The sequence below is a fragment of the Acinonyx jubatus genome, chromosome B1 (genome assembly GCF_027475565.1).
Source record: "Acinonyx jubatus isolate Ajub_Pintada_27869175 chromosome B1, VMU_Ajub_asm_v1.0, whole genome shotgun sequence".
In the NCBI taxonomy this organism is placed as follows: domain Eukaryota; kingdom Metazoa; phylum Chordata; class Mammalia; order Carnivora; family Felidae; genus Acinonyx; species Acinonyx jubatus.
In genome coordinates, this window is record NC_069382.1 from 102178081 (window position 1) to 102204295 (window position 26215).

The 26215-nt window shown below is 36.9% G+C and overlaps 1 protein-coding gene across 5 annotated transcripts in view; it reads left to right on the top strand.

Moving 5' to 3' along the window:
• Positions 1–26215, top strand: part of PDE5A (phosphodiesterase 5A) — a 140589-nt gene that overhangs the window by 15402 nt on the left and 98972 nt on the right. For all 5 annotated transcript variants that reach the window (XM_027063535.2, XM_015077480.3, XM_027063532.2 and 2 more), the window contains exons 2-3: positions 4736–5324; positions 16451–16540. In XM_027063535.2, coding sequence (XP_026919336.1) covers positions 4736–5324; positions 16451–16540 — 679 coding nt within the window. The remainder of the gene's footprint in view (positions 1–4735; positions 5325–16450; positions 16541–26215) is intronic.

Genomic DNA, 26215 nt, shown 5'->3' on the forward strand with positions numbered 1-26215 from the left:
CTATATCTCTGGTGCCCGGCCTAGCTGGAATAGTGCCTGACACACTCAGATCTTTACCTTATGAGAATAATTCATTCTATAAAAAAAAAAAAGGACATGTAAACATGGATCCAATTAAACTGGGGAAATAAATCAGTGAAAAGGTTTTGATTGGAACTTTGTCTTGAATATGGAACCACAGATTATAAAAGTAATTTAATCTTAGATTTAATAAAATGTAGATTATAATGAAAATTCCATGCTAAATTTTAGAATGGACAATTTTTGACAAAACTATTTTACAGCCAATTAACTTCACTTTTTCATGTTTGACTTTTACAACAGGAATATAGACTTTTTTTTCAAAAAAACACTTTTTGAAACCGTGAAGGTTTCATCATTTTTTCCAAGGACATTTCTTTTTTTTTAATGTTTATTTTTTGGGCGGGGAGAGAGAAAGAGAGTGAGAGAGAGAGAGGTGGGGAGAAGGGCAGAGAGAGAGAGAGAGAGAGGGAGAAACAGAATCAGAATCAGAAGCAAGCTCCAGGCTCTGAGCTGTCAGCACAGAGCCTGACATGGGGCTTGAACTAACAGACTGCGAGATGATGACCTGAGCCAAAGTTGGACGCTTAACTGACTGAGCCACTCAGGCATCCTCCAAGGACCTTTCTTAATCTTGAATATAATTATTTAAATAAATTTCTCTTTTCAAGTATCTGTTATATCATTCCCCTTGTTGATTCTTTATTTGTTAGTTGGTCTTTAATTGGGCATAGCCCTTAACTGTCAGTGGCTTTGTATAATATTGTAATGGTTCTCCAACATTACTTTGATTTACTTGTAGAAATTCTGTATCTTATGTAAGAATTTTAATTTGGGGGGCACTTGGTGGCTCTGTCGGTTAAGCGTCCGACTCCGGCTCAGGTCATCATCTCACGGTTCGGTTTGTGAGTATGCGCCCTGCGTTGGGCTGTGTGCTGACAGCTCAGAGCCTGTAGCCTGCTTCGGATTCTATGTCTGCCTCTCTCTCTGCCCCCGCCCCTCGTGCTCTGTCTCTCTCTCTCAAAAATAAACATTTTAAAAAAATTTAAAGAATTATCATTTAGATTTGCAGGTGATTTGTATTTGTATAAACTGAAATATTAAAAAATCATTGGGAGAGGATAGATGATTTTAAGAGGAAAGGCCCACTTCATATAGCCACATTGGTCATGCACTGCAGAACTTTAAGGGATGTCTGAAGAGAGAGAGGTGTGAGGAATGATTTAATTTTCTTTGTGGTTGGTTCTTAAGTGAGTGTTTTGATGTTATGATATGATATGATATGTTTTCCTACCTAAGCATATAACTACAGGGAGTCAGATAATCAATAATGTGGTCATGAGAAACCCCTTCCCCATCACTCGTGGTTAATAAAAATTGTTGATTGAATGAGTGAATATACTGGATCTGCTTTTCCTGAATAATTTAATATTGCATTCATCTCTCCAAGAAAATAACTAGAAATAAAACACGTGTGACAAATGTAGTATTAAAAAGCATATGAATAAAGAATTTTTAAGTGCTGACTCTATATGAGACATATCATAAGCCATGCAGGGCATATGAGGATAACTTAACCATGATCAGTTATGAGGCTTATATCCAAGAGATAATAAATATTGATAGTTAAACCACAATGTTGATTTTCTGTAAAGAATATACAAGCATTCAGATATTCAAAAGACTGTTGTCTCTCTTGATGTAGTTAATTTAGGAGCCTTATTTATTGATTCATTCACTGCACTCAAGAATTATTTATTGTAGACACACTATGAGATGGGCATTTTCCAAGTATAGGGGATTTATTGAGGACAGAGTATGTAACAGGCATTTTCCGAGTACAGGAACAAGTTGGACAAGTAGTTCTCATGAAATTTACATCTGGTCGGAGGAGACAGACAACAAAACAACAGATTAATAAACAAGAAAAATATCCGATAATAAGAATTCAGGTGCTGTGAGGTGAGAACATCATGTATCAGATGCCACTTTAGGTGGCAGATCAGTGAAGACCTGTCTGAGTGATCAGCCAGATGTAGGTGCCGGGAGAGCATTCCAGACTGGGGGCAGTTAGAACTTGGTTGCTTGAGGAGCCCCAGAGAGGCCAGGTAGGGGATTAAAAGAGCTTGGCTTTTATTCTCTATTACTGAGAAGCCAAGTAGGATAATTAAGATGTTAAGATATACTTTGTTCAAAGATTGCTCAGGCTGCTATGGGGAGAATGGATTTGAAAGGGGGCAAGTATAATATAGAAAGACCAGTTAGGTGCAGGTGATCATAGTCCATAGTGAGAGGTGGTGGAACTTGGACCAGGGTGTAATGCAGGAGATAGAAATGAACAGATTGGGATACAAGATTTGGGAGTCACATTGACAGGACGTGGCCTGGATGTGAGATTTGAAGGAAACAGAAATTTCGAGAAATTCCTAGATGTTGGTTTGAGTAACTAAGGAGGTGATGGTGTTCTTTATTAATATGAGGAAAACTGGCAGGGAGTGAGATTGGAGCAACACAACAGGTAGGGCATTAGGAATTCTGTTTTCACCCATTGTAAGTTGTCTGTTTAGATATCCACCTCGAGTTGTCAAGTCAGTATTTTGAATTAAAAAAAAAGTTGATCACCATTTCCCAATGAGAAGGTAAGAAATAAATTGTACTAAATTTTAAGTTGGTAGCTTAAATAATTCAAATGCCTATTTTTATATTGATTTAACAATTTAATTTACCTGTGCATATTTTTAAATCACATGAAATATGTTAATTTAGACATAGTGCTTTTTTTATCTACATTTTACAAAACAATTTTATTCAAAAGCTTCCTGTACATTTATGACAGCTTCACATGCATTTTTGACATCAGTTTCTTTGGCACAACTACTGCAATTCTGGGGGGTTATGTAAGTGTTTCTTCTTAAAGGGATCTTTGAAAGACTTTTATAATAGTATCCAACACTTGAAATTCTGAGGTCATCCTAGTAATATCTGTGTTATTATTTCTCTTACCCATTGCATTCTAGACTGGCATATTTTACAATAATGTATATTTACCAAATAATACATTGTTGTTCAAAATAAAGTAATTAAGGCAATATCTGATAAATGGAAAACAACACAGATTCAGAAATAAGGCAACCTTTTCTTTTTCCCTCCGTATCCTTCTTTTTTCACTTAATAAATTGTGGAGGTTATTCACAGCAGTACATATGACCATTTTTCAATGTCTGCCTAGTAATCCATTATATAAATGTACCATTATGTATTTAAACAGCCTTCCAGTGGTGATATAGGTAGCTTATTATCTTTGCTGTAACAAACAGTGCCATAGTGAATATGCTGGTACTTCTTTTGTGTAAAATCTCTGGAACAAAGGATAAATGCATTTTAAAATTTGTTAGATATTGCCTATCTACCTTCCAAGGAGGTGGTGGTAACAATCTTTCGACTGCCAAGAAGAATGAAGGGTATATATCAACAGTCTCCAAAATCGTGCATTGTCAAACTTTTTTTTTTGTCCTGGCCTTTTAGTGAAAATAATACGTCATTGTAGAGTAGTGATTGCATTGTTTTTATTATGGAAAATTCTTTTAAATATCCTCAGAGGTAGTAAGTTTTTGTCTTTTGACAGGGAATTTGAGTTTGGGAAAAGAAAGTCTTATGCATAAGAGATATTAAGTTAGTTGTTACTTTAAGGTTTTGTTTGGTTTGGTTTTATTTTGTTGGTTTTTCTTCTATTTGTTAGTTTTGAGAAGAGGGCTTAGTGAAAAGCAAGATCTAACTTTTAGAGAAAATTAATATTCTTATTTATCTTATAAATTTTCTTAGAAGCTAAGTTTCAAAAGAAAAGCTCCAAAAATGTCTAAAGTAATGGCACTATCAATTGGTATAAGATTACGTTTTGCCAAGGGGAATCATTTGAATTGAACAATCATTTGGATGTATAGTGTGATCTGAAGTTTGTTTAAAAACAAATCGCCCACTGTGAAGCCTTTAGATCAAATAGGTTTCTTTCACAGAAAGGTACATTAAAAACAAATAATTTAAATTTTCGTGGGCAGAATTTTTAAAATTAGGTATTGCATACTTTTTAATTTTCTTCCTTTATACCAGAAGTAGATAGATAATCTAGAAGAAGAGATCATTTTTACCATTGATGAACAAGCATTATTTGGGTAATATTTACAGAAGTCTATAATTTTTCTACAAAGCAGGTCAAATTATTTATATCTTTCCCTTCTAAATCTAATCTGTATATAGCAATATGGATAAAATTATCTAAAATTAGACATATTAGCTAGCCAAATTTAGTTAAATATTTGTTTTAAATTTTAAAATGTTTCACTTCAGAACAAGTTATGTTTTAAACAGCGAACTGATTTTTGTACTTATGTTTTCCTCAGACTTTGTCAAATTTAGTGTCTTTTACTCTAACACAAACTGCTTTTGAGAGAAGCAGACTTGAAGCTTGATGCGTTATAAATCAGATATCTGAAAATCTATGTATATAGGCATCAGACTTTATTAAAATGTTCATTGTGCCAATTGTTCTCTACAGTTTTTCAAAATGAAACTGTCTTAAACAAACCACCTTATTTTTATTTTCTGTGAAAAATTGAATTACTATCTGATCAGTTTGCTGTGAGAGAATTTTTAGCAGTTTTCAGGGATAGCACCTTTCTTTCTTAAATATTTAATATGTCTGCATTCTGTTCTGCAGAGAAATGGTCAATGCCTGGTTTGCTGAGAGAGTCCACACCATCCCTGTGTGCAAAGAAGGTATCAGAAGCCACACAGAATCTTGCTCTTGCCCCTCGCAGCAGAGTCCCCGTGCAGATAGCAGTGCACCTGGAACACCAACCAGGAAAATCTCTGCCTCCGAATTTGACCGGCCTCTTAGACCCATTGTTGTCAAGGATTCTGAGGGAACCGTGAGCTTCCTCTCTGACTCAGAAAAGAAGGAACAGATGCCTCTAACCCCCCCAAGGTTTGATAATGATGAAGGGGACCAGTGCTCAAGACTCTTGGAATTAGTGAAAGATATCTCTAGTCATTTGGATGTCACAGCCTTATGTCACAAAATTTTCTTGCATATTCATGGACTTATCTCTGCCGATCGCTATTCCCTGTTCCTTGTCTGTGAGGACAGCTCCAACGACAAGTTTCTTATCAGCCGCCTGTTTGATGTTGCAGAAGGTTCAACACTGGAAGAAGCTTCAAATAACTGTATCCGCTTAGAATGGAACAAAGGCATTGTGGGACATGTGGCAGCATTTGGTGAGCCCTTAAACATCAAAGATGCTTACGAGGTAAGTGGGGAATCATTGAGATGGGGTAGCAGGATGAGGAGAGGAACATGGATGGAACATTGGACAACTGCTGGGAATGGTAGGGATATTTCAAGCTGAGATGTAACAGGATTACTGAATGTAGTAATTTGCACACTTACTTAAAATTGGTACATATGGTAAGAACTTTCCCATCTTTTTAAATGCCAGGGTTTCTTTACTTGTGGTTGAGTCAAGGATATGGGCCCTAGAGAAAGCTTGTCTTGTTTTCTTCTTGGTGATAATTTAACATAGCTCATCTCATAGTTGTATTCTCTTTTTGACTATAATTATCCTTATCTATTTTATCTCCCAAGGATTTTACTGACAATCTAAAATGCTAGGTCCAAAACCTGTCAAAAAACGAAACCAGTAGTCTTTTTTCATTCATTTGTTCATTCATTTATCTATTTATTCAAATTAATTATATTCATTCAAGTCCCGTTGACACCAAAATCTGATTTTCTTTCTTTCCATATTTTCTTTCATTTATTTTATTAAACAAATAAATTTATGTCTTCAAAAAAATAGAAATTGTTGCTCTAAAATAGTTCAGCAGAAAGATTTGGTATTTCTTCTACTTTGCTTCAATTATATACAGGTTTTTAATTATGGTCTTAAAGATTACACTCTATGATTCTTCAAATTTTTCATTTAAAATTATCTTTTTTATTAATAGAAATATTTTTTTTAAAGATTTATTTATTTTTGAGAGAGAGAGAGCACAAGCAGGGAAGGGGCAGAGAGAGAAGGCGACAGACGATCTGAAGCAGGCTCCGCGCTGACAGCAGTGAGCCCGATGTGGGGCTTGAACTTACCAACCATGAGATTGTGACCTGAGCCAAAGTTGGACTCTCAATCAACTGAGCCACCCAGGTGCCCCAGAATTATGGTTTTTAAATAAAGCATCTTAGGGACACCCGGGTGGCTCAGTCGGTTAAGTGTCTGACTCTTGATCTTGGCTTAGGTCATAATCTCACAGTTTGTGAGATCCAGCCCCATGTGGAGCTCTGTGCTGACAGTGCAGAGCCTGCTTAGGATTCTCTCTCCTTCTCTGCCCCTCCTCCAATTATGTGTGCGTGCGCTCTCTCTCTCTTTCTCTCAAAATAAAGAAACTTAAATAAAAAATATAAATAAATAAAACATCTTAATTGAATGGCACTTTGTTTATCAGGTATTTTCAAGCACCGTAATAGAACAATTGTTCTAGCTACCTACCATGTGGTACACTAAATGTTCCGTGGCAATCCCGGTTTGCAATTCCTCTCTGTAATTTGAAGGGTCATTGCTTTTTTTATTCATCCCTGTATTCATGATAGCTAATGCAATGCCTGGCACATAGTCAAGTCTTTTTTTTTTTTTAACATTTATTTATTTTTGACAGACACAGAGTATGAGTAGGGGAGGGGCAGAGAGAAAGGGAGACCCAGAATCAGAAGTAAGCTGTAATCTCTGAGCTGTCAGCACAGAGCTGGGTGGGGGGCTTGAATCCACCACCTGCGAGATCATGACCTGAGCTGAAGTCAGACGCTTAACTGACTGAGCCACTCAGGTGCCCCAGTAAAGTCTTTTTTTTTCCAAAAATTTTTAATGTTTATTTATTTTAGAGACAGAGAGACAGAGCACAAGTGGGGGAGGGGCAGAGAGAGAGCCAGAGACAGAATCTGAAGCAGGCTGCAGGCTCTGAGCTGTCAGCGCAGAGCCCGATGCGGGGCTCAAACCCACAAACCGTGAGATCATGACCTGAGCCAAAGTCGGACACTTAACCGACTGAGCCACCCAGGCATCCTCCCAGTCAAGTCTTAATAAATATTTACTAAATTAAAATTATATAGTAGATAGGATAGGTAAGTAGAATAGAAAGGAGGTCATAATAGATGCCCAGGAAAATGTGGTAAGTTCAGGGAAGCAGGAGATATTAGTTGGGGAGATGAAGAAATGTTTCTTTGAGGAAGCACCGCTTGATATGGACCCTAGAAAACAGATAAGATTTGAATAGATTAGTTTGTATACATGGTGAAATCCAGATGTAGAGAGAAGTTGAAAGAAGCAACAGGGCAGGTGCACCACATGTCATCGTATAGACATGTGTAGGTAATAGTGTAGACATTGAGGAGCTATGGGAGCAGAGCCTGGAGATTACTGGGGTCTTGAATGCCAGGCTGAGGGGTGTGTATGTGGACTAGAACCACGAGGGATAATTAAAGGTGGTTTGAAAGGGGGGTTGCTATGATTCATACTGTGCTTTAGCAGGATGAATTTTACAGTGGTCATAAAATGAATTAGAAAAATTCTAGAAACTGGGAGGACAGATTATTGAATAGTGTGAGGCAGTGAGTACCTGAACCAGGACACTAGCCTTATGAGCAAAGAAAGGAGTGGATTTCCGATAAAGAAGTGGAATCTGTTGGAGTTGGTCGCTAATAGGAGTTGAAAGTGAGGGGAAAGGAAGAGGTAGGATGACTGAGGGTTGAAGATGGGTGAGTAAATATGGTAGCCAGTGAGGAATATTGAGAGCAGGGATTTAGGGAAAGATGTGAAATTCTGAGGTATTTTCCAGAATCCATTCTATACAAGGAGTTTATTCAATTTTGATTCTTCTTGGAGCTCTCTCTGCAACTTCTATGAGTTCTGGAGCAACGTCACACCGTCGCAGACTACAAGTGGGGTATTAAGGACACAGCTGAAGGATTGCTGCCAAATTTGCAGAATTCCCTTCCTGTCTTAGGTGACAGCTGGGTTTCCACTTTTCAATGGCACTATAGTCCCAAGTACAGTAGGACCATAAATATGCTTCAGCTTCGCTGAGAAAGCCTTCATTTGTCTGCGTGGTTCTGAGTTTCTGCAGCCCTGAGAATTTCTTCACTTACATGCATTTTGTTTAATACGCTTACCATTTTTGACAGCGTCAGTTTTATTTTGCAGTTAGTAATGATTTAATTCTTGTACTGCTGTCTCAAAGGGGTCCATGTCCTTGATTTGCAGTGCTTCCAGGGTGAAGCGTCTTAGCCTGTGGATTCTTCATGTTGCTGCATCACCCTTGGCACCCTTGATCCGTGTTTATAGTGGCCCTGCAGAAGTTATTTGTGTCCCAAGGATTTCATTTAGAAGTTGTGGGGTTGATCTGTGCCATACAGTTTACATTGCTGTTGACAGTAGAAGTCAATTGGCTAATGGATAATTCATAATTCAGCCCCACCCATGATTCATATCAAAATAGTGTCTCATAGCCTTTTGTGAAAGTAGTCAGAATGCATTCTGTTTTCTGAATCCTACCTCTTTAAACATGCATCTGTGAAAATTACACCCTAAAAACAGTATTTCTTAAAGCTTATTTGACCATAGAACCCTTGAAAAGTTGTGCAAAACCCCGAGGTGGCCATGAAACATAATCATACTCAGATTGAAGCTAAAAATAAAAAAATAGTCTCATAGATAAGTCAGTTGTAAGAAGTAGTCAACATTTGATTCGTTTTTTAAAACTTTGTGACAGAATGATATAAATGTGAGAAGTCATCTATTTTATTACTAATAAAATAACACATTCATTTATTTAAAATATAAAACAAGATCCATAACTTAAACCAGTGATTCTCAATCAGACCGCAAATACTAATGAGAGGGTATTTGCTGTCTGTAGATAGATGTTCAATCACACATCATCTCCTTCTGCATCAGCCCATCATTCGTGTAACTTTCCTTAATGTGGCACAGCATTTATTGGTAATAAGATATTAAAACTTAATCATCAGAACAACTCAGGACAACTGTATAAATGTGTTTGGTATTCTTCTTCTATATGAAAACTAGGTATCATCTAGTATCTATATTGGATTGTGTATAGTGAAGGTTTTTCAGAGAAATTGACTCCATTGGATACACATATATATGAGAAGAAGTTTATTACAGAAATTAGCTTACTGGATAATGGAGGCATAGAATTTCCACAGTCTGCCCACTGCCTGAAAGCTGGACAAGTAGGAAAGCCGGTGGTGTAATTCAGAGTCTGAAGGCCTGAGAATTGGGCAACCCGTAGTCTAAGTCTGTTGTGGGTTCGAATCCAAAAGCCTGGGAACCAAGAACTTCAATGGAGAGCAGGTGGGCAGAAGAAGGTAGATGTTTCAACTTAAGTAGAAAGGATGAATTTGTCCTTCCTCTGCCTCTTTGTTCTATTCATGCCCTTGATAATTTAAATGATGCCAACCTGCATTGGTGAAGATCTTCTTTGTTCAGTTTATTGATTCAAATGCTAATCTCTTCTAGAGACATCCTTACAGACATATCCAAGAATAATGTTTTACCAGCTATTCGAGCATTCCTTAGCTTAGGCAAGCTGACACTTAAAATTGACCATCACAGATTGCATTGAACACCTAGTGTCATGCCCTACAGAACCCTCAAGATTCCCAAGATTTCCTGTCAAAGGATTTGTATTGTCAAAACACTCCTTTTTCTCCTAAGTCAACCAGAATGCAAAACTTAGACTCTTCTCCTGTTTCCATAGGACAGCCACTCCAGGTATGCTATGATTTCTAGGAAGAAGACTTGGAGGGTTTTAGGGGAGGGTCTCATTGCCATTCATATGGCCTTTACCATGTAGCTGCTGTTCTTCCCCACCCTGATGACTTCATTCCTCCTTTTGCATTCCTTATCAAGATAAGTAAGTCTTTACCGTCTCTCACTTTGCACGTCTCACTTTATCAAGAAGTTTTCCTGAAGAACTGTGAGCCCTCTGGGGAGCCTGGGTGGCGTAGTCGGTTGGGCATCCGACTTCGGCTCAGGTCATGATCTCACAGTCTGTGAGTTTGAGCCCCGCATCGAGCCCTGTGCTGTCAGTTCAGAGCCTGGAGCCTGCTTAGGATTCTGTGTCTCCCTCTCTGCCCCTCCCCCACTCACGCTCTGTCTCTCTCTATCAAAAAATGAATAAATGTTAAAAAAAAAATAAAAAAAAAAGAACTATGAGCTCTCTCAAAGAATTTCTAATGAGTAAAATGATTTCCAAAATGAATTTTAGAAGAAAGAAGTAACAATATCAACTGTTTTAATCTTGATAAATCTACCAATCTGTCATGGTCTAATTGCACCCCAAGGAACATAGTGTGGGAACCACTATATCTGTCTTTGTTTAATGTTCTAATAAGTTTTAGACATTGTCTTAAAAATGCCACTCTGTAAGAGAAAAATAGCTTATAAATTGGCAAGTCTACTATGTTGTTTTCTGTTATTTTTACTTTTATGTAATTTCAAACTTAAAGGAAAGTTGTAAGTCTAGTAGAAAAAACTTCCATATACATTCTACCCAAATTCTCCAGCTGCTTATATTTTGCCACATTTACTTTATCATTTTTTTCTTCCATATATAATACATGTAAGTAATATGTGTATACTATTTTTCTGAACCACTTAATAAGTTGGAAATATTTTTACTAAATTTTTCAGTGAATGTTTTCTAACTGGGATATTCTTTAATATAATTTGAATACATTTGTCCAGGATTATGATACAATGCTATTACCTAATAGTCCATAGTTCAGTTTAGTCTATTGTCCCATTAATGTTTTTCATAGCTATTTTTTCCTCTGATCAAGGGTCTGATCCAGAATTATATAATGAATATGCTTGTCATGTGTCTTTAGTCTTCTTTAAATCTGGAATAGTTTCTCTGTTTCTTTATCTATCTGTACATGTATTTGGAGAGTACAGGCTAATTATTTTGTCAAATTTTTGAGGAGACTCAAAGTAGGCATTTTGGACAGAACCACAGATATCAATGATGAGACCTTGTTTGGGCTTCCAAACAACAGTCAGTTCTTCACTTTTCCTACACCAGGTGGATACCCTACAACCCAATTCAATTCTGATGCTAACTGCTAGTAGTTAGCACTAACTACCACTTGTAACTAACTGCTGACACTATACTACTACTAGTGAGCACAGACCCCACAGTCTAAAGACTCAATCCCACTAGATTGTCCACAGTTCCCAGTTCAGATACCAGCCACAAACAGGGCCCCCAAGCTACCCACATTTATGCCAACCTACAAATTAGGTGATTCCTCTTTCAGGTTCAATAATTTGCTGGAATGATTCACATAACTCAAGGAAGCACTATATTTACAATTATAGTTTTATTTTAATGTATACAATTCAGGAACAACTAAATGGAAGAGATGCATTAGGGCAAAGAATAGGAGGTGGGGGAACAGAAATTCCATTCCTTTTCCAGGAGGTGCACCACAATCCTAGCACGTAGATATCTTCACCAACCTGGACACTCCTCCAAACCTCATTGTTTTGAGGTTTTTTTAAATCGAAGTTTCATTATGTAGGCATGACTGATTAAATCCATTGGCCATTAGATTGAATTCAATCTCCAGCTCCCTCTCCCTTCTCTGGAGGTCAGGGGTGGGGCTCAGAGTTCTAACCCTATAATAAGTTGATTGATTTTTCTGTAGCCAGTCCCCATCTGGAAGCTCTCTGGGGCCCACTCACTTATGACTCATCTCATTAGCATGAACACAGGTACAGTTGAAAGGGGCTTGTGTTGACTATCAAAAGACTTTCCTGTTACTCGGGGAATTACAGGGATTTTAGGAGCTCTGTGCCGGAACCTGGGACAAAGACTAAATATATATTTTATTAAATACCCACAGTCTTCTCAACATATGTTACCAGGAAGCATGTGATTTTGATTTATCCCAGTGTTGATGTTAATTTTGAAAACTTGGTTAGTGGTGTCTACTAGGTTTCTCCACTATAAAGGAACAGTTTTTCTATTGTAATTAATAAATCTCATGATGAGGTACCTTGATATTGTGTAAATATTCTATTCTTCATGAACCTACATTTGGTAATTTTAGTATCCATTGATTTGCTAACTCCATCATAACTTCTATATTTTTTAGGTCTCATGTAACGAAGAGTTTGCCTTCTTTATTCATACATTCCTTTATTTATTTCACTATGGACTCACAGATTTTTGTTTTGTTTAATGAGTTATGATCTGTTATTATCTTTATTTATTCAAATTCTCAAATTATATCCAATTCGCCAGGCTCTGTGTCTTTTTGTTATGTTGCCATCACTCTGGGTTTTCTTGCTTTCTTGTGGGCTGAAAGTTCTAATTGGCTTAACAATATGTTCCAGGCTTATCTTACACTTTCCCTGTCCTAGCCCTAGAATCATTCATTTCCCAAGGAACTCTGGTTCCTTTCATTGGAGGAAATAACCAAGATAGAAACCAAGATGTGAGCACTAGATGTGTTCATTACTTCTGGTATGTGTTTGTTGCTACCAGTATGTCAGTAGACAGAGCTAGGAAAAAAATATGTAGATATACAACACATGCCTATATTTTATTTATTTTTATATCAAAGAATTCTTAGTGATACCTTCAACACCTCAAGGTGCATTTTGTTTCTCTTCCTCCTTTTTCTATTGGGTGTTTCCTTCTCAAAAAATGAAGACCCGGCTTCCTTATCTTTACGTATTTATGCATGTTCAAACCAAGTCCCAAGCTCTTTACTCCTTTCTGTAGAATCTGGTGTCTCTCCCTTTAGGCTGAACAATTTCCATTAGCACTTCTTATAGTAAAGGTCTGGTGGTGACAAATTGTCTCAGTTTTAGTTTATCTGAAAATGCCTTTATTTTGCCTGTATTCTTGAAAGATATTTTCACTGGATAGACAATACTCAGTTAATAATTATTTTTCTTTCAACATTTTAACAGAGTTTTCCCATATTTTTGTCTTCACTTTTCTCATGAGAAGTCAGCTATCCTTTGTATTTTCATCTTATGTTTCTTATGTATCATTTTCATAATATGTGTGTAAGTTTAAGATTTTCACTAACTTTGGAGAAATTTTGGTCTATGTCTTTAAGTATTTTTCCACTCCATCCTCTTTCTTCTCTTTGGGACTCCAATGATATATATGCTGGACCACTTGATGATGTCCCAGAAAACACCAAGGCTCTGTTAACTTTCTATAGGTTTTTCCCCTCTCAGTCCTTCTGATTGAGTACTTTCTGTTGACTTGTCTTCAGGTTCGCTGACCCTTTCTTATTTTGTTCTTCATCTGCTATTAAATGCATTGATGAACTTTTCATTTTAGACATTGTAGTTTTCAGCTCTAGAGTTTCCATTTGTTGTTTTTTTAAGTGTTTTTTTATATAGTTTCCCATCTGTTCATTATTACCATGTTTTCCTTTAAGTCCTTAAGTACGTTTATAATAGAAGCTTTTAAGTCCTTGTCTGTTAATTCTAACATCTGAATCATTTTTGAGTCATTTTCTATTGACTACTTTTTCTCCTCCTCACTATGGGTTGCAATTGCAAGTTTTCTTCACATGTGTTGCAATTTTTTATTGTATGCTGGATATTGTGGATGTTTTCTTGCAGGGCATTTGGATCATATCATCCTTCTTTAAAAGAGGGCTGATATTTGTTCTTGTTGGTGGTGAAATTACAAATGACCTTTTTGGTCCTGCCAGACTTGGTGTTATTGTTAAGGTAGATCTATTTTTGTTTTGAATACTGTCTTAAGGAATACTCCTCCCTTCCCCCCACCCCTTCCCAAATCAAGGGTATGGTCCTTACTCCTAAGGAGTAGCCTTTCTGTGTCTCAGCTGAATGCCTGAGGTGCTTAGTGAGGTCTCTCCTCTGGTTGAGCTGGAGCTCCAGCGCCTCCAAATATTTACCTAATTGGTATCATCATTCTGCTTTCAGCCTTCAACACATAATTTTAGCTAGTTCTCTTAGAGCCTTGCTCTATGCATGTCTGAAGTGAATAGCCACTCAGTCTTTTGCCACTCCTTTTACCCCTTCCCCTAATTCCCCAACATAGCTCTCTTATTAGGTACTTTGCCTTGCAAATTTTGGCCACTTTAGAAGCCCTGAATTCCTTTCAGTTCCATTTGGAACTGTTACTGCACTGGTGTACCACCTACCTTCTTGCCAGCAGGAAAATGCCCCCGGAAGAAAGCCAGAGTATTGCCTGGTTGTCATGTGTATTCCCCATTTTCATGGTCTGTAGTTTAGTTGTCTCATATATTTGTCTAGTCTTATATTTTTCAGTAGGAGGGCATGTCTGGTACCAGTTGCTTTATTTTAGCAAGTGGATATCCAAGGCTTATTTTTTTTTACACTGTTCTCATAAACAGTCAAAGGAATAATCATGATAATAGTACCGCTCCATTTTTTCTTTGGTGTTGGCCGGAGCTAGAGCAGTTAAAAGTTCTCTATGTGTATTGCCTTTGCCCTGAGTGCATTGTTAGGAAAATTCTTTGAGATGACCAAATTCACCTAAGGTGAATTTGAAGCATACATTATTCCCACCTCCTTCAATGAAATGAAATTTAGGCTGCTGTTGATTTTAAGCTCTTAGTATGCCCCCAAAGCTGTGAAAGTCCTATTGTCAGTCTGTCAAACTCTATTGCTTTGATTAGATAGTTGAGTTTGGTTCTCTTCTTTATCAATTGGTCTTGTAGTTTAAATATTCATTAACAAAAATTGCTGAGGATGCATTTTATTCATATTTTGATTATTAGCTTGTAGAATAACCCACTACATAAGTTAATAATTTTTTACCTCTTTAATTCATCAATATCAGTATCCTGTCTGCCTTTTTAGATACATTCCAATATAGTATGTTATTTAAGAAAGATTTTTTAAAAATATTCAGCCAAAGTTTTCCCTGTGTCTCAGTATAACTTTGAGCATGTTTGCAAAAAAAAAAGGCAAAAATGCAGTACTGTTTATTTATAATCTAAAATATTTATGCTGATTTTCCACTATTTTATAACTTCTGTCTTGAAATTGTCTTTAATGCCAAGTGCGACTTTCTTGGGAAATTTGGCCTTATTTCTGACCCCAGTTGATGGAATCTAGTGTAATCATTTACTTCATTCACAGCTTTGGCTTTACATGACTTGACTAATTAAAAAAATAAATAAATGACTTTCAAAGATGAGGATTTTCCATTGTGGCTATTCCATGTTCTCTGAAGGGAATTCCAAAAACAGAGCTTTTAGAGCAATGTTGCTATAATTAGGTTGAGCATGTAACTTCCCAAGACTATTGCTTTGAGGGGAACAACACTCATTCTGGTATGTTTGTTTCCATTCTAATCTTATCTCATATAGTAGTATCTGTCCATTTCACCTAGTGTGTTTTCCCCCTCACTTACAAGGTTTGTTTTAAACTATAATAACCTAAAAATGATCACATTTGATAACGGTGATATTATTTGTTAATTAATTCCTTCATTTATTTACCAAATGCTTTGGACTTCTTTTGCTAGTGTTGGAAATACAGTGACAAACCCCCAAAAAAAAAAAAAATCCCCTCATAGAGTTTATAGCCTAACTTTAATCTTCCCAATCTAAAGTTCAACAAAAATAGCCTTACCCTTCTTTAATTGACCCACATTTAGAACTTTTATGCCTCTCAGAAGTCCTTTGTGGTTATTGGATGTGTATGATATAATTTGTAAGAAGAAAAAAAATACAAAGATTAAGGAGTTGTTTACAGTCTGATTGAGGCCATACAGCTTGTTTTACATACACATACACATGAAAATATTTAAAATTCCTATGAACACCTGAGATAGAAGACAGAATACTAAGGTAATATCTAAACAACCATTATATGGGAAGTAAAGTCAATATTAAGCTGGTCACTTTGGAGTTGGTAGGTTTTATAGGAAAAATTTCAGAGCAGAGATGCTTTTCTTTAGGATGGCACAGAAGAATCAGATAGCGAGATGGGAACAGGCAAATTGTATTACAAAGGTGGAGAGTTGCCGCTTTTTTGTGAGTCTAAGGAATGCTATCTAAATCAGTTAATATTTTGAACTTCCATTATTTCTGAACATTTGTTTGAGTCTGTATTTTTTTGGTTCTCATAAACACTAGCTACTAAAAAATATAAATTTATCTTTGTCAAAGATGATATGTACTTAGATGATTTGATGTCTTTCCCAATGATAAAATTGTCATTCAGAGCAACAAGGTAAGTTGAAGGTTAGATTTTTCTAATCTTATAAATCAGAAAAATCAAATCTGTCCTTGAACAGGTCAGTCATTAAATTGAATTTCTTTTTTTTTTACTAGGATCCTCGGTTCAATGCAGAAGTTGACCAAATTACAGGCTACAGGACACAAAGTATTCTTTGTATGCCGATTAAGAATCATAGGGAAGAGGTAAGCCAATTTTCCATTTTGTAAAAGGTCATTTGGAAACACTTTTCTTTTTGAAAAAAACTTTTACTTTGCATGTTTATGAAATAATACTGTAGTGACAAGTTAATTATGAAGAGCTTAAATATTCTCCTAGATTTTTTTTATTTAGACTTTAGATAGGGCTGAATCTTGATAGAGACTTTACTTTGACTTAGAAATAGATTTCAGACTTTTTATTTCCTTACCTCACTACCCCACCACCACCCTAGGACCTTATTCTCTTTTACGATACATAATTGTGATTGTGGTTAGAATCAATTTATTTCATATTATATTGGAAGCATCTGAATAATGTTCATTTCATAAATGGTTATCCAATTGTAATGGTCATCAGCTGATTTTGTGGGGAGGCATTCAAAATGAGGTTTTGAAAACATGAAAATTGTAGCTAATTCCAAGTACATTTCATTGTGAAATTATAACAAGCAAATGAAATGTTTTGGTTTATATTTCATCTGACTAGAAGGTTTGGATTCTGTTAGCACTAAATTCCCTCTTCACCCATACTTATTTGAAAAAAAAAGTTAATAAATTAACAGTCAAATTGTATGTTTCAGTTAAACGTTTTCAGTCCTGACTGCACATCACAATCAACTGAGGAACTCTAAAATACTACCAACTAAATCTGACTCTCTGAGGGCAGTGTGTAGACACTGATATGTTTTTAAAGCTCTCCAGATAATTCTAAAGTGTAGCCAGGGTTGAAAATCACTACTGGAAGTGAAAACAAATAGATTGGAAGCACCCACACTGGGGCATCTTAACCTTGGCTGCACATTAGAATCACTTGGGAAATATTGAGAAACTGTAATGCCCAGGCTTCACCAGAAATCAGTCTCTGGAGTTGGGGCCCAAGCATCAGTATTTTGACATTCCCAGGTGATTACAATATGCTGCTAGGTTTGAGAACCACTACCAAGGATACTAAAAACACTTCGATGCTGCTGCTTGATATATATTCAAATTATGACATCTTTCCTTTCTCTCCTCCATCCGGTCCTTTACCTAGTTCCATTGATTTTCACTGTTGGAATTTTTCTCACTTCAGTTCCTTTCCTTTCACACCTATTGCCATAATTCAGATATTAAAGCAGTGCTTGAACTTTTAAAATATTCTCATAAGAGGCTTCTGTACTTGCATTCAGTTTCCCTTCAGTCCTCCCTGCTATATGCCCTGGGAATTTTCCTAAAACACAGCATTCTAAACCAGTGCTTCTAAGACATGAATGTGCATATGAATCACATAGGGATTTTGTTAAAATGCAGTTTCTGAATTCTGTAGGCCTAGGTGGGACCTGAGGTTCTTTTCTAACAAGCACCAAGTTGATGCAGACACCCCAAGTCTGCAGATCACAATTTGACTAACAGGATCCTAAAGAAGTTATTTTCTAGTAGTCTAAAATAAGTTCTCAGTGTCTTAGAGTTGCTACCTGGTTTTTTAAAGGAGATAGTTAGAGCCAAAGTCACTAAAAGTACTTGCAGTTAAACCATGAATAAAATTAATTAATTAACTACTCAGTTGATTAATTAATTAGTTAGTTAATTAATTGGTTAATTATGTGGGTGAATAAATAAAATGGAAAATGCATGGACTAATGATGGGTTGCCAGATATAGCAGCTAAGAAGTATGTCCCTTGCAATATTTGTGACGTAGTTAAACTAAAAATTACTTGTCGCTCATCTGAAATTAAATTTGACTAGCTTTCCTGTATTTTATCTGATAGCCGTAGTTATAAACCAAGAGCTAGGATTCTGTGCACTTGAGAAGACTGTATTCAGCTTCCAGTTAGATAAATATATGGGAAAATTGTGATCCAGAAAACAACTTTGTACTGGCCAAAGACTCAGCCTGAATCATTCTCTGATTAACTTCTCTTTCTAAATAGTGTGAACAATCTCACCAACATTGGGGATTGGGGGAACCCATGAGAATGTGCAACAAAACCACCAGGGCACAGTGAGTGGGACCACAGGATACATGTGTTTCTCTCTTTATGACTACCTGTGAAGATGACTTAAATTAAAACAAGCAAAAGGCTGTATTGAGGTATAATTTAACACAATAAAATTCGTCCATTTTAAGTGTATGGCTTGATGAGTTTTGGCAAATGTGTATACAGACATGTAATCATCACTGCGATCCAGATACAGAACATTTCTGTCACCTCAGATATTTCCCTGTACTCCTTGCAGTTGATTCCATCCCCTTCCCTCCCTCAACCGCTAACCCCTAACAATCACTAGTCTGTTTCTTGTCACTATTGTCTTTGCCTTTTCTTAGAATGTCATATAAATGGATTCCTACAGTATATAGTCTTGTGTGCCTGGCTTCTTTCACTTAGTATAATGTTCGTGAGATTCATCCACGATACTTGTTGTTGCAAGTATCAGTAATGTGTTCCATTTTATTTTATTTTATTTTATTTTATTTTATTTTATTTTATTTTATTTTTTTAATGTTTATTCATGTGTTTTGAGACAGAGTGTGAGTCGGGGAGGGGCAGGGAGAGAGGGAGAGGGAATCCCCAGCAGGCTTTGTGCTCTGTCAGCACCAAGGCTGACTGTGAGATCATGACCTGAGCCAAAGTCAAGAGTCCTGTGCTCAACTGACTGAGCCATCAAGGCATCCCAATTCCTTTTTATTGATGAGTGATTTATTCCATGGCGTGAATATACTAGTTTGATTATTCATTCATTGGTTGATAGAAACTTGAATTGTTTCCAGTTTTATGAAAAAAGCCACTATTATGAAAGAAGCCACTGTGAGTGTTTACATACAGGTCTTTGTGTGGACATAATGCTTTCATTTCTCTTTGGTAAATATATAGGAGGGGACTTGCTAGGTCATATGGTAGGTGTATGTTTAATTTTATAAGAAACTTCCAGACTCTTTCCCAAAGTGGCTGTACCACATGTGTTCTTACCAACAACATAAGAGTTCTAGCTGCTTCACCTCCTTGGCAACATGTGGTATTATCAGTTTTTAAAACTTAAGCTGTTTTAGTAAGGATGATTTGAATTTGATTATGTGAATATATATATTATATATATATATGAATATACATATATATATGAATATATATATATAACCCCACTGTCAACTAGGGCTGTCTGCTTACTTCCAGATCTGATTAAAGTGGGTCCAGCTACAGGTCCCAGATTGTGATTGTCCAGAGCTCTCCCTCAGATTCCTGCTAGGTTCCTGAGCAACCTTAGTCGGCCTGCCTCCATGTCCCTTCATCGTCTCCTGCTGTCTCTGCTTTACCCTGTAATGACTAGATAGGAAGCCAGGGCTCTTCACTGGTCTTCACAAAAGTTCACTCACACCAAGCATTTCATGGAACAAAGAAACCTTCAGTAACTTCACTAGAGACTTAGTAACGTTATTGAAAGGAGGGTTTCCAAGCACAGATTTTAAAAGGTCTTGCTGACTGTCCCCACTCTCTACCTTTTCCCACCTGCTCCCTCTCTCCCATACTGGCACCATGCAATTCAAAATTATTTCCTGTGAGAATCATTGCTTCAGAGAAAAAGGAATGAAGAGAAACAGAATAGAATCCTCTGCTATGCAAAAAAAAAAAAAAAAAAAAAAAAAAAAGAAAGAAAGAAAGAAAAAGAAATTTGGCTGACAGAACCAAGTACAGTAAGAAGATGCAGTATATGACTTTCAGAATTATCTTCAAATTTATAGCTATGAAGATAAACTCAGGGCAATGTTACTTTTGTGTACATAAAGAAGTACTCTTTTTTCACAAAGTTTTTGAAGTTAAGGTGGAAGGCACAAGTAAAGCTTTGGAGTAATTGCCTTTTTTTTTTTTTTTAAGTTTATTTAGTTACTTTGAGAGAAAGAGTTCAAGAATGCACCCGTGTGAGTGGGGGAGGGGCAGAGAGAGAGGGAGAGAGAGAATCCCAAGCAGACTGCATGCTGCCAGCACAGAGCCTCATGCAGGGCTCAATCTCATGAACTGTGAAATCGTGACGAGCAAAATCAAGAGTCGGTCCCTTATCCAACTGAGCCACCAAGGTGCTCCTGGGAGTAGTTGTTAAGACTGCTGGCTCTGGGCTTGAATCCCATTACCATTCACTTGATAAGTACCCAGGTTGCAATTAGTTAATCCCTTTATTTTTCGGTTTTCTCATCTGCAAAATGGTGTTACAAAAGGACCTAACTCCTAGGGTTTCTGTGAAGAACAGATGGGTTCATGCATGCTAAGGGCTTACAGGCACACTGAAAGTGATCAATAAATGTTATGTTTTAAAAGGAGACCTAGAACTAACAACTTTTAAGAGAGATAAGGAATGATATAATTATATGAAGAGGTCATTAACCACATGGTATAACCAACCAGCTAGGGCCAAGTGATAACCAGAGCAGTCCCTGCCTTAACTTGATCTGTTGCCCCCTAACTTTAAGCTTAAAAGAAAAATGCTTTTCACTGTTTGTGCTCATAAATAAGGTGAAATCAATTTGGTGTTTTCCCTTTTGTTAGTCCAACTGTATTGAGTAAGCCAATGCCAATTCCAACTAATTACCAGGGAACCTCAAATGAGGTGTGATTTTATAAACAGTCAGTAAACAGTTTATTTTACTGATTGTTCACAAAATGTCCTGGTACTTGTTAGTGACCAGTGTCTTAAGGCATAGATACTGACGCTGGAAAGCTGCTTGAATGGAGAAGCTGAATATTGAATACTAAAGTCTGAATTATAACATAATACAGAAAATTCAGGAAGAGTTTTATGATTCAGAAAAATATTTAATTTCCTTATTTGCCTCATCTTCCTTTGAAATATTTCAACTAATTAAAAATTTTCTGGAGTTCTTTTCATTAATGATGTAATCTTAATGTGTGATAGATAGAGCAATGCTTTTTTTAGAAATCAGGATCATAGATATTGCTAAACTTCTGTGACAGAAATTTTTGAAAAGAATGGTAGTGGGTAAGTTTTTGCAATCTTCCCCTGTCCTGCTCCCTTCTAAGAGAATGGGGTTAATGCACAAAGTGGCGGGGGCGGGGGGTGGTACTGAAGAAGCTTGAAGAGGCTAAAACAATTTATTTTGGAAAGGTCAAAGAGCTGTTGGCTAGAGAAAATAAATGAAGATGAGAAGAGGAAGGGTCAAGGGAGAAAAGATAGCCAGCCCAGGCTGTATATTAGAGTAGTTTGAGGACTGTGGGGTAGGAACTTGGAAATAACTGCCTATCCTGTGGAAACTGTTCTAAGGACCTGGCATATATTAATTCATTTAATCTTCCTAGCAGCCATAAAAGGTGGTCATTATTTGTTCCTACTTAACAGATGAGAAAACAGCCATGGAACATTTAGGGAACTTACCCAAGGTCACATAACTAAAAACTGGCAAAGCTGAGATTCAAATCTAGGCAATGTGTAAGTGAAGTAAGTCAGACAGAAAAAGGCAAATACCAGATGATTTCACTTACATGTGGAATCTAGAAAGCAAAATTAAACAAACAAATCAGAAATAGAATCATAAATACAGAGAACAAACTGGTTGTCACCAGAGGGGAGGAAGGTGAAACGGGATTAGGAGGTTACAAACCTCCAGTTTGAAAATAAAAAAGACATGGAGGTGAAAAGTATGGCTTAGGGAATATAGTCAGCAATATTGTAATAACTTTGTATGGTGGCAGATGGACTACACTTCTGTGGTCAGCATTTCATAATGTATGTAATTGTCGAATCACTATGCTGTGCACCTGAAACTAATATAATATTGTAAGTCAGCTATGTTGTTGACTGTTCAACAACAACACAAATAGACAATCTGGCTATAGAGTAATAACATGGGAAAGAGCGTTTCTTAAAATTCTGCTGTGAGAATGGGGCATACCTGGGTGGCTCAGTCAGTTAAGCATCCGTGTCTTAGTTTCCGCTCAGGTCAGGATCTCACGGTTCCATGGGTTTGAGCCCTGCGTTAGGCTCTGCACTGGCAGGGTGGAGCCTGCTTGGGATTTTCTCTCTCTCCCCCCTCTCTCTGTCCCTCCCCTACTCACTCTGTCTCTTTCAAAATGAATAAACTTAAAAAAAATAATTCTGCTGTAAGTGATGACTGCATCCACTTTCTTCCACTGCAGTGAAAGGGCTAAGAGAGGGGGATGGGAGGTACACTGGTGTATTTAGTGTCACTCATGCAGAGGCAGGACTTGAGGGTGAAAACAAGGAGATCTGGCTGTATTCTGATGACTTTTAATGTCAAGTGTTTAAACCACTCTGCAGACAGACTCCAGGAGGAAATTTTCTCCAGGGATAAAAGAGTTACGGGAGCATGTTTCATATTAATTTGGGCCAGTGTGCTCCAGCGGAGAACCATGATGTGCACATGAAGCATAATGAGAAAAATTGCAGCAAACATATGAATTTTAAAGACTGCTGTCAGATTTCTTTCAGACGTACTGCAGGATTTTTTTGGACCTGGCACTTGGACCAGCTTTTATTTTTGTCGCTTGGCATTAGTCTTTTCTATGACCAGACAATTCTTTTATGTTTAGTAAAGAAGTGCAGGGGAAATTCAACTCTTTCTATCTCAGATGACCCATTTCTCAAATACTGCCCTCCCCTGAAGTATTGCTCGTTATGACATGGTAGAGATGAGTGTTCTTTTGTATTTATAGGCATTATGGAAGGCATTGTTGTGAAATAATGCAAGTTCTTTGAAAATTTCTTACTGATCTGAGCTGGAGATTATATCCAATATTGTCTTTCAGGCTGGTCTGAAATACCTGTTTTCTCTGTCGACTGTAGTTACTAAATAGAAATCTAATTTGGAATCACAGATTTTTTTTCCTCCTTTATTTTTATTTTAGCATACTGATTTTATTTTAACACACTTGATGACGTACTTACTATTCTTCGACGCAAATATAAGTTATGAGAAGATACATGGTAACTTTTTTCCAGTGTGATCAAGGAACATTTTAGCTAACTCTCTAAATTTATATCTTCTTTTAAAAAAAAAACCTGAAAATTAAAAAAAACCCTAATTTTATGAATGTTTTTATGAGATAAATACTTGATGAATCAAAGAAATTTCATGCCTGCAGAAATCACAAAATAAAGCATTAATGGAATCAGATGTGTAATTCCTGCTGCAAACGTAAAGTTTTCTAGAATTTAGGTTCTATTATCTTATCTGCTTATTTTATTTTTTTATTTAAAACATTTTTTTTAATCTTTATTTATTTTTGAGAGAGAGACAGCGTGTGAGCAGGGGAGGAGCAGAGATAGAGGGAGACACAGAATCTGAAGCAGGCTCCAGGCTCCGAGCTGTCAGCACAGAGCCCGACTTGGGGCCCGAACCCATGAACTGTGAGATCATGACCTGAGCCAAAGTCAAACGCTCAATCAACTGAGCCACCCAGGCGCCCCCTTATCTGTTTATTTTAAAGTAATCTCATTTTTTTCCTCTGAATTATCTTGTTTGGACAAATAACTGTTGAATCCCTAAAATATGCAGAGCACTGGTCTAGGCAGTGAGGATATTTAAACAATGAAACAAGGAAGGTACTTGCTGGAAATTTTTTTCAATTTCAAGATGTAGATCTTGTACACTAGACGTTAACTATCAGTACGCGGTAACAAGACAGGTGTTAAATGAGTTCAGTATTCAACTCACTAGGTCAAAGGAACGACTGAATTTTGAGACCTAGAGAAATTAAAGAGGAAAGAAGTAAGCTGTGGTCTCCTGCAGCAGATTCCTGCTGTTTATATCACAGCCTTACGAGAGAAGCACATACAAGCTTTACATGAGAGGGTGGAGGTAGGGGAGACGCTTGCCAGCCATCTCGTGCTTAGAGTGCCGACTGGGTCTTAAATTTGACAAGTAAGCTCGGAACAGATAAACATTATGGCTTTACGCATAATCCTTCAATTCTAAGTCAGGCTAGATGAAAATACAGCCACAAAAAAAAGCAGAGTTTAATTGCAGACTGTCCGTTGATCTAGATCTATTTTAGTCTTAAAGAATTGGCTAGTTTTGTGGCCTTTTTAAAAAACGTATAAATTGTTTATTGCACTTGTTCCCCAGTGATACTCTTTCTCGTGGCCTTGTTTTTAGAAACAAAACAAAAGTACTCCACAAAGTTTCCGTTTGTTCTGGACTTGATGTCATGATGGTGATGATCTTTTCTCATTGCTTTTCCATATTGCCTTTTAAATAATAAGCAAGTGTATTTTACAGAGAAGATGGCAAACACTTTCCTAAAGAAAAAAAACACTTGTTAAGAGCAGCAGATGAAAAACACGGTGCTAATAGGTTAAATTCCTGAGGCTACACTGCTTATCCAGGAGAAGAAGAAAGGGTGAATGAAAGCTTGAGACTGATAGGCTGTCTTTCCCCAAATCTCATTTTTAATGCTCAGAAAATCTGGTTCAGACTGAAGGTTATGTTTTATTCAATATGAAGTTTATCTTCATTAGTATTTCAGGATACCCATTCCAGCACTTGTTCAAATGCATTACATTTTAATCTAATAGATCGTTTACAAATTTAATTTTGAGACGTTTTACATAGGCCCTGAAATAATGACTAGTAGAGGTCTGGAACATGTTGCAGATAAGCATAAACAATTCCTTTGTATAATATCTAACCCAGAACTACATAATTAGGATTTTTAATTATTAAATAATTTTCAGTTTTTCATGTACTCTTAACAGATTAAGGTGGTCGTCAATAATATTGCTACTCTCCATAGATATATGTGTAGACATCTGCATTCATTTAGTAAAAGCTACAATTACGTAGGTAAAGTGCTTTTATAAATTGTTAAATACTCTATATTCTTTCTTATTATACCTCATCTAAAAATCTCTACTTATTTCACTTCTACCAGAGTGGAAGTGAATAAAACAGGCTTAAGGAAAAAAAAAAATTTAATATTTTTTAATATTTAAGAAGATTTAAAAAACAAAGAGCGAGAGATAAAGATGTTTAAAAATTTTTGAACCATATTTTTCTATTTGTATCACTTCATGGTAGTGAAATAAAGTAAAAAGTAACCTGGATTTAGGATTCCAGATCTGTTTGATTATTACACATTATTTGATGGTCATAAGTACTGTATTCATGGTCTTTTTCAATGTAACAAATTGCCCTAAGCTGAGTGATTTTGAACAACACACATAGATTATGTCACAGTTTCTGTGGTTCAGGGATTGTGGAGCAGCTTAGCAGGCTGAGTGGTTCTGGCCCAGGTTCCCTGCAGGGGGCTGCACTCAGGATATAGGCAGAGGTGTTTGGCTCATGCTTGAGGATCCACTTCCCAGAGAGCTCACTCACATGCTTGCTTGTTGGCAGGAGGCCTCAGTTCCTCACCAAGTGGGGCTGTCCATAAGTTGCTCACTTTCCTCACCATGTAGCAGCGGGTGGGCAAGAAGGAATCTCCAGAGCCCTGTCTGGGCGAGTCACCAGAGTTGTGCACCTTGGCTTCAAGGTATTCTCTTCTTTTTTTTTTTTTTTTTCAACGTTTATTTATTTTTGGGACAGAGAGAGACAGAGCTTGAACGGGGGAGGGGCAGAGAGAGAGGGAGACACAGAATCGGAAACAGGCTCCAGGCTCCGAGCCATCAGCCCAGAGCCTGACGCGGGGCTCAAACTCCCGGACCGCGAGATCGTGACC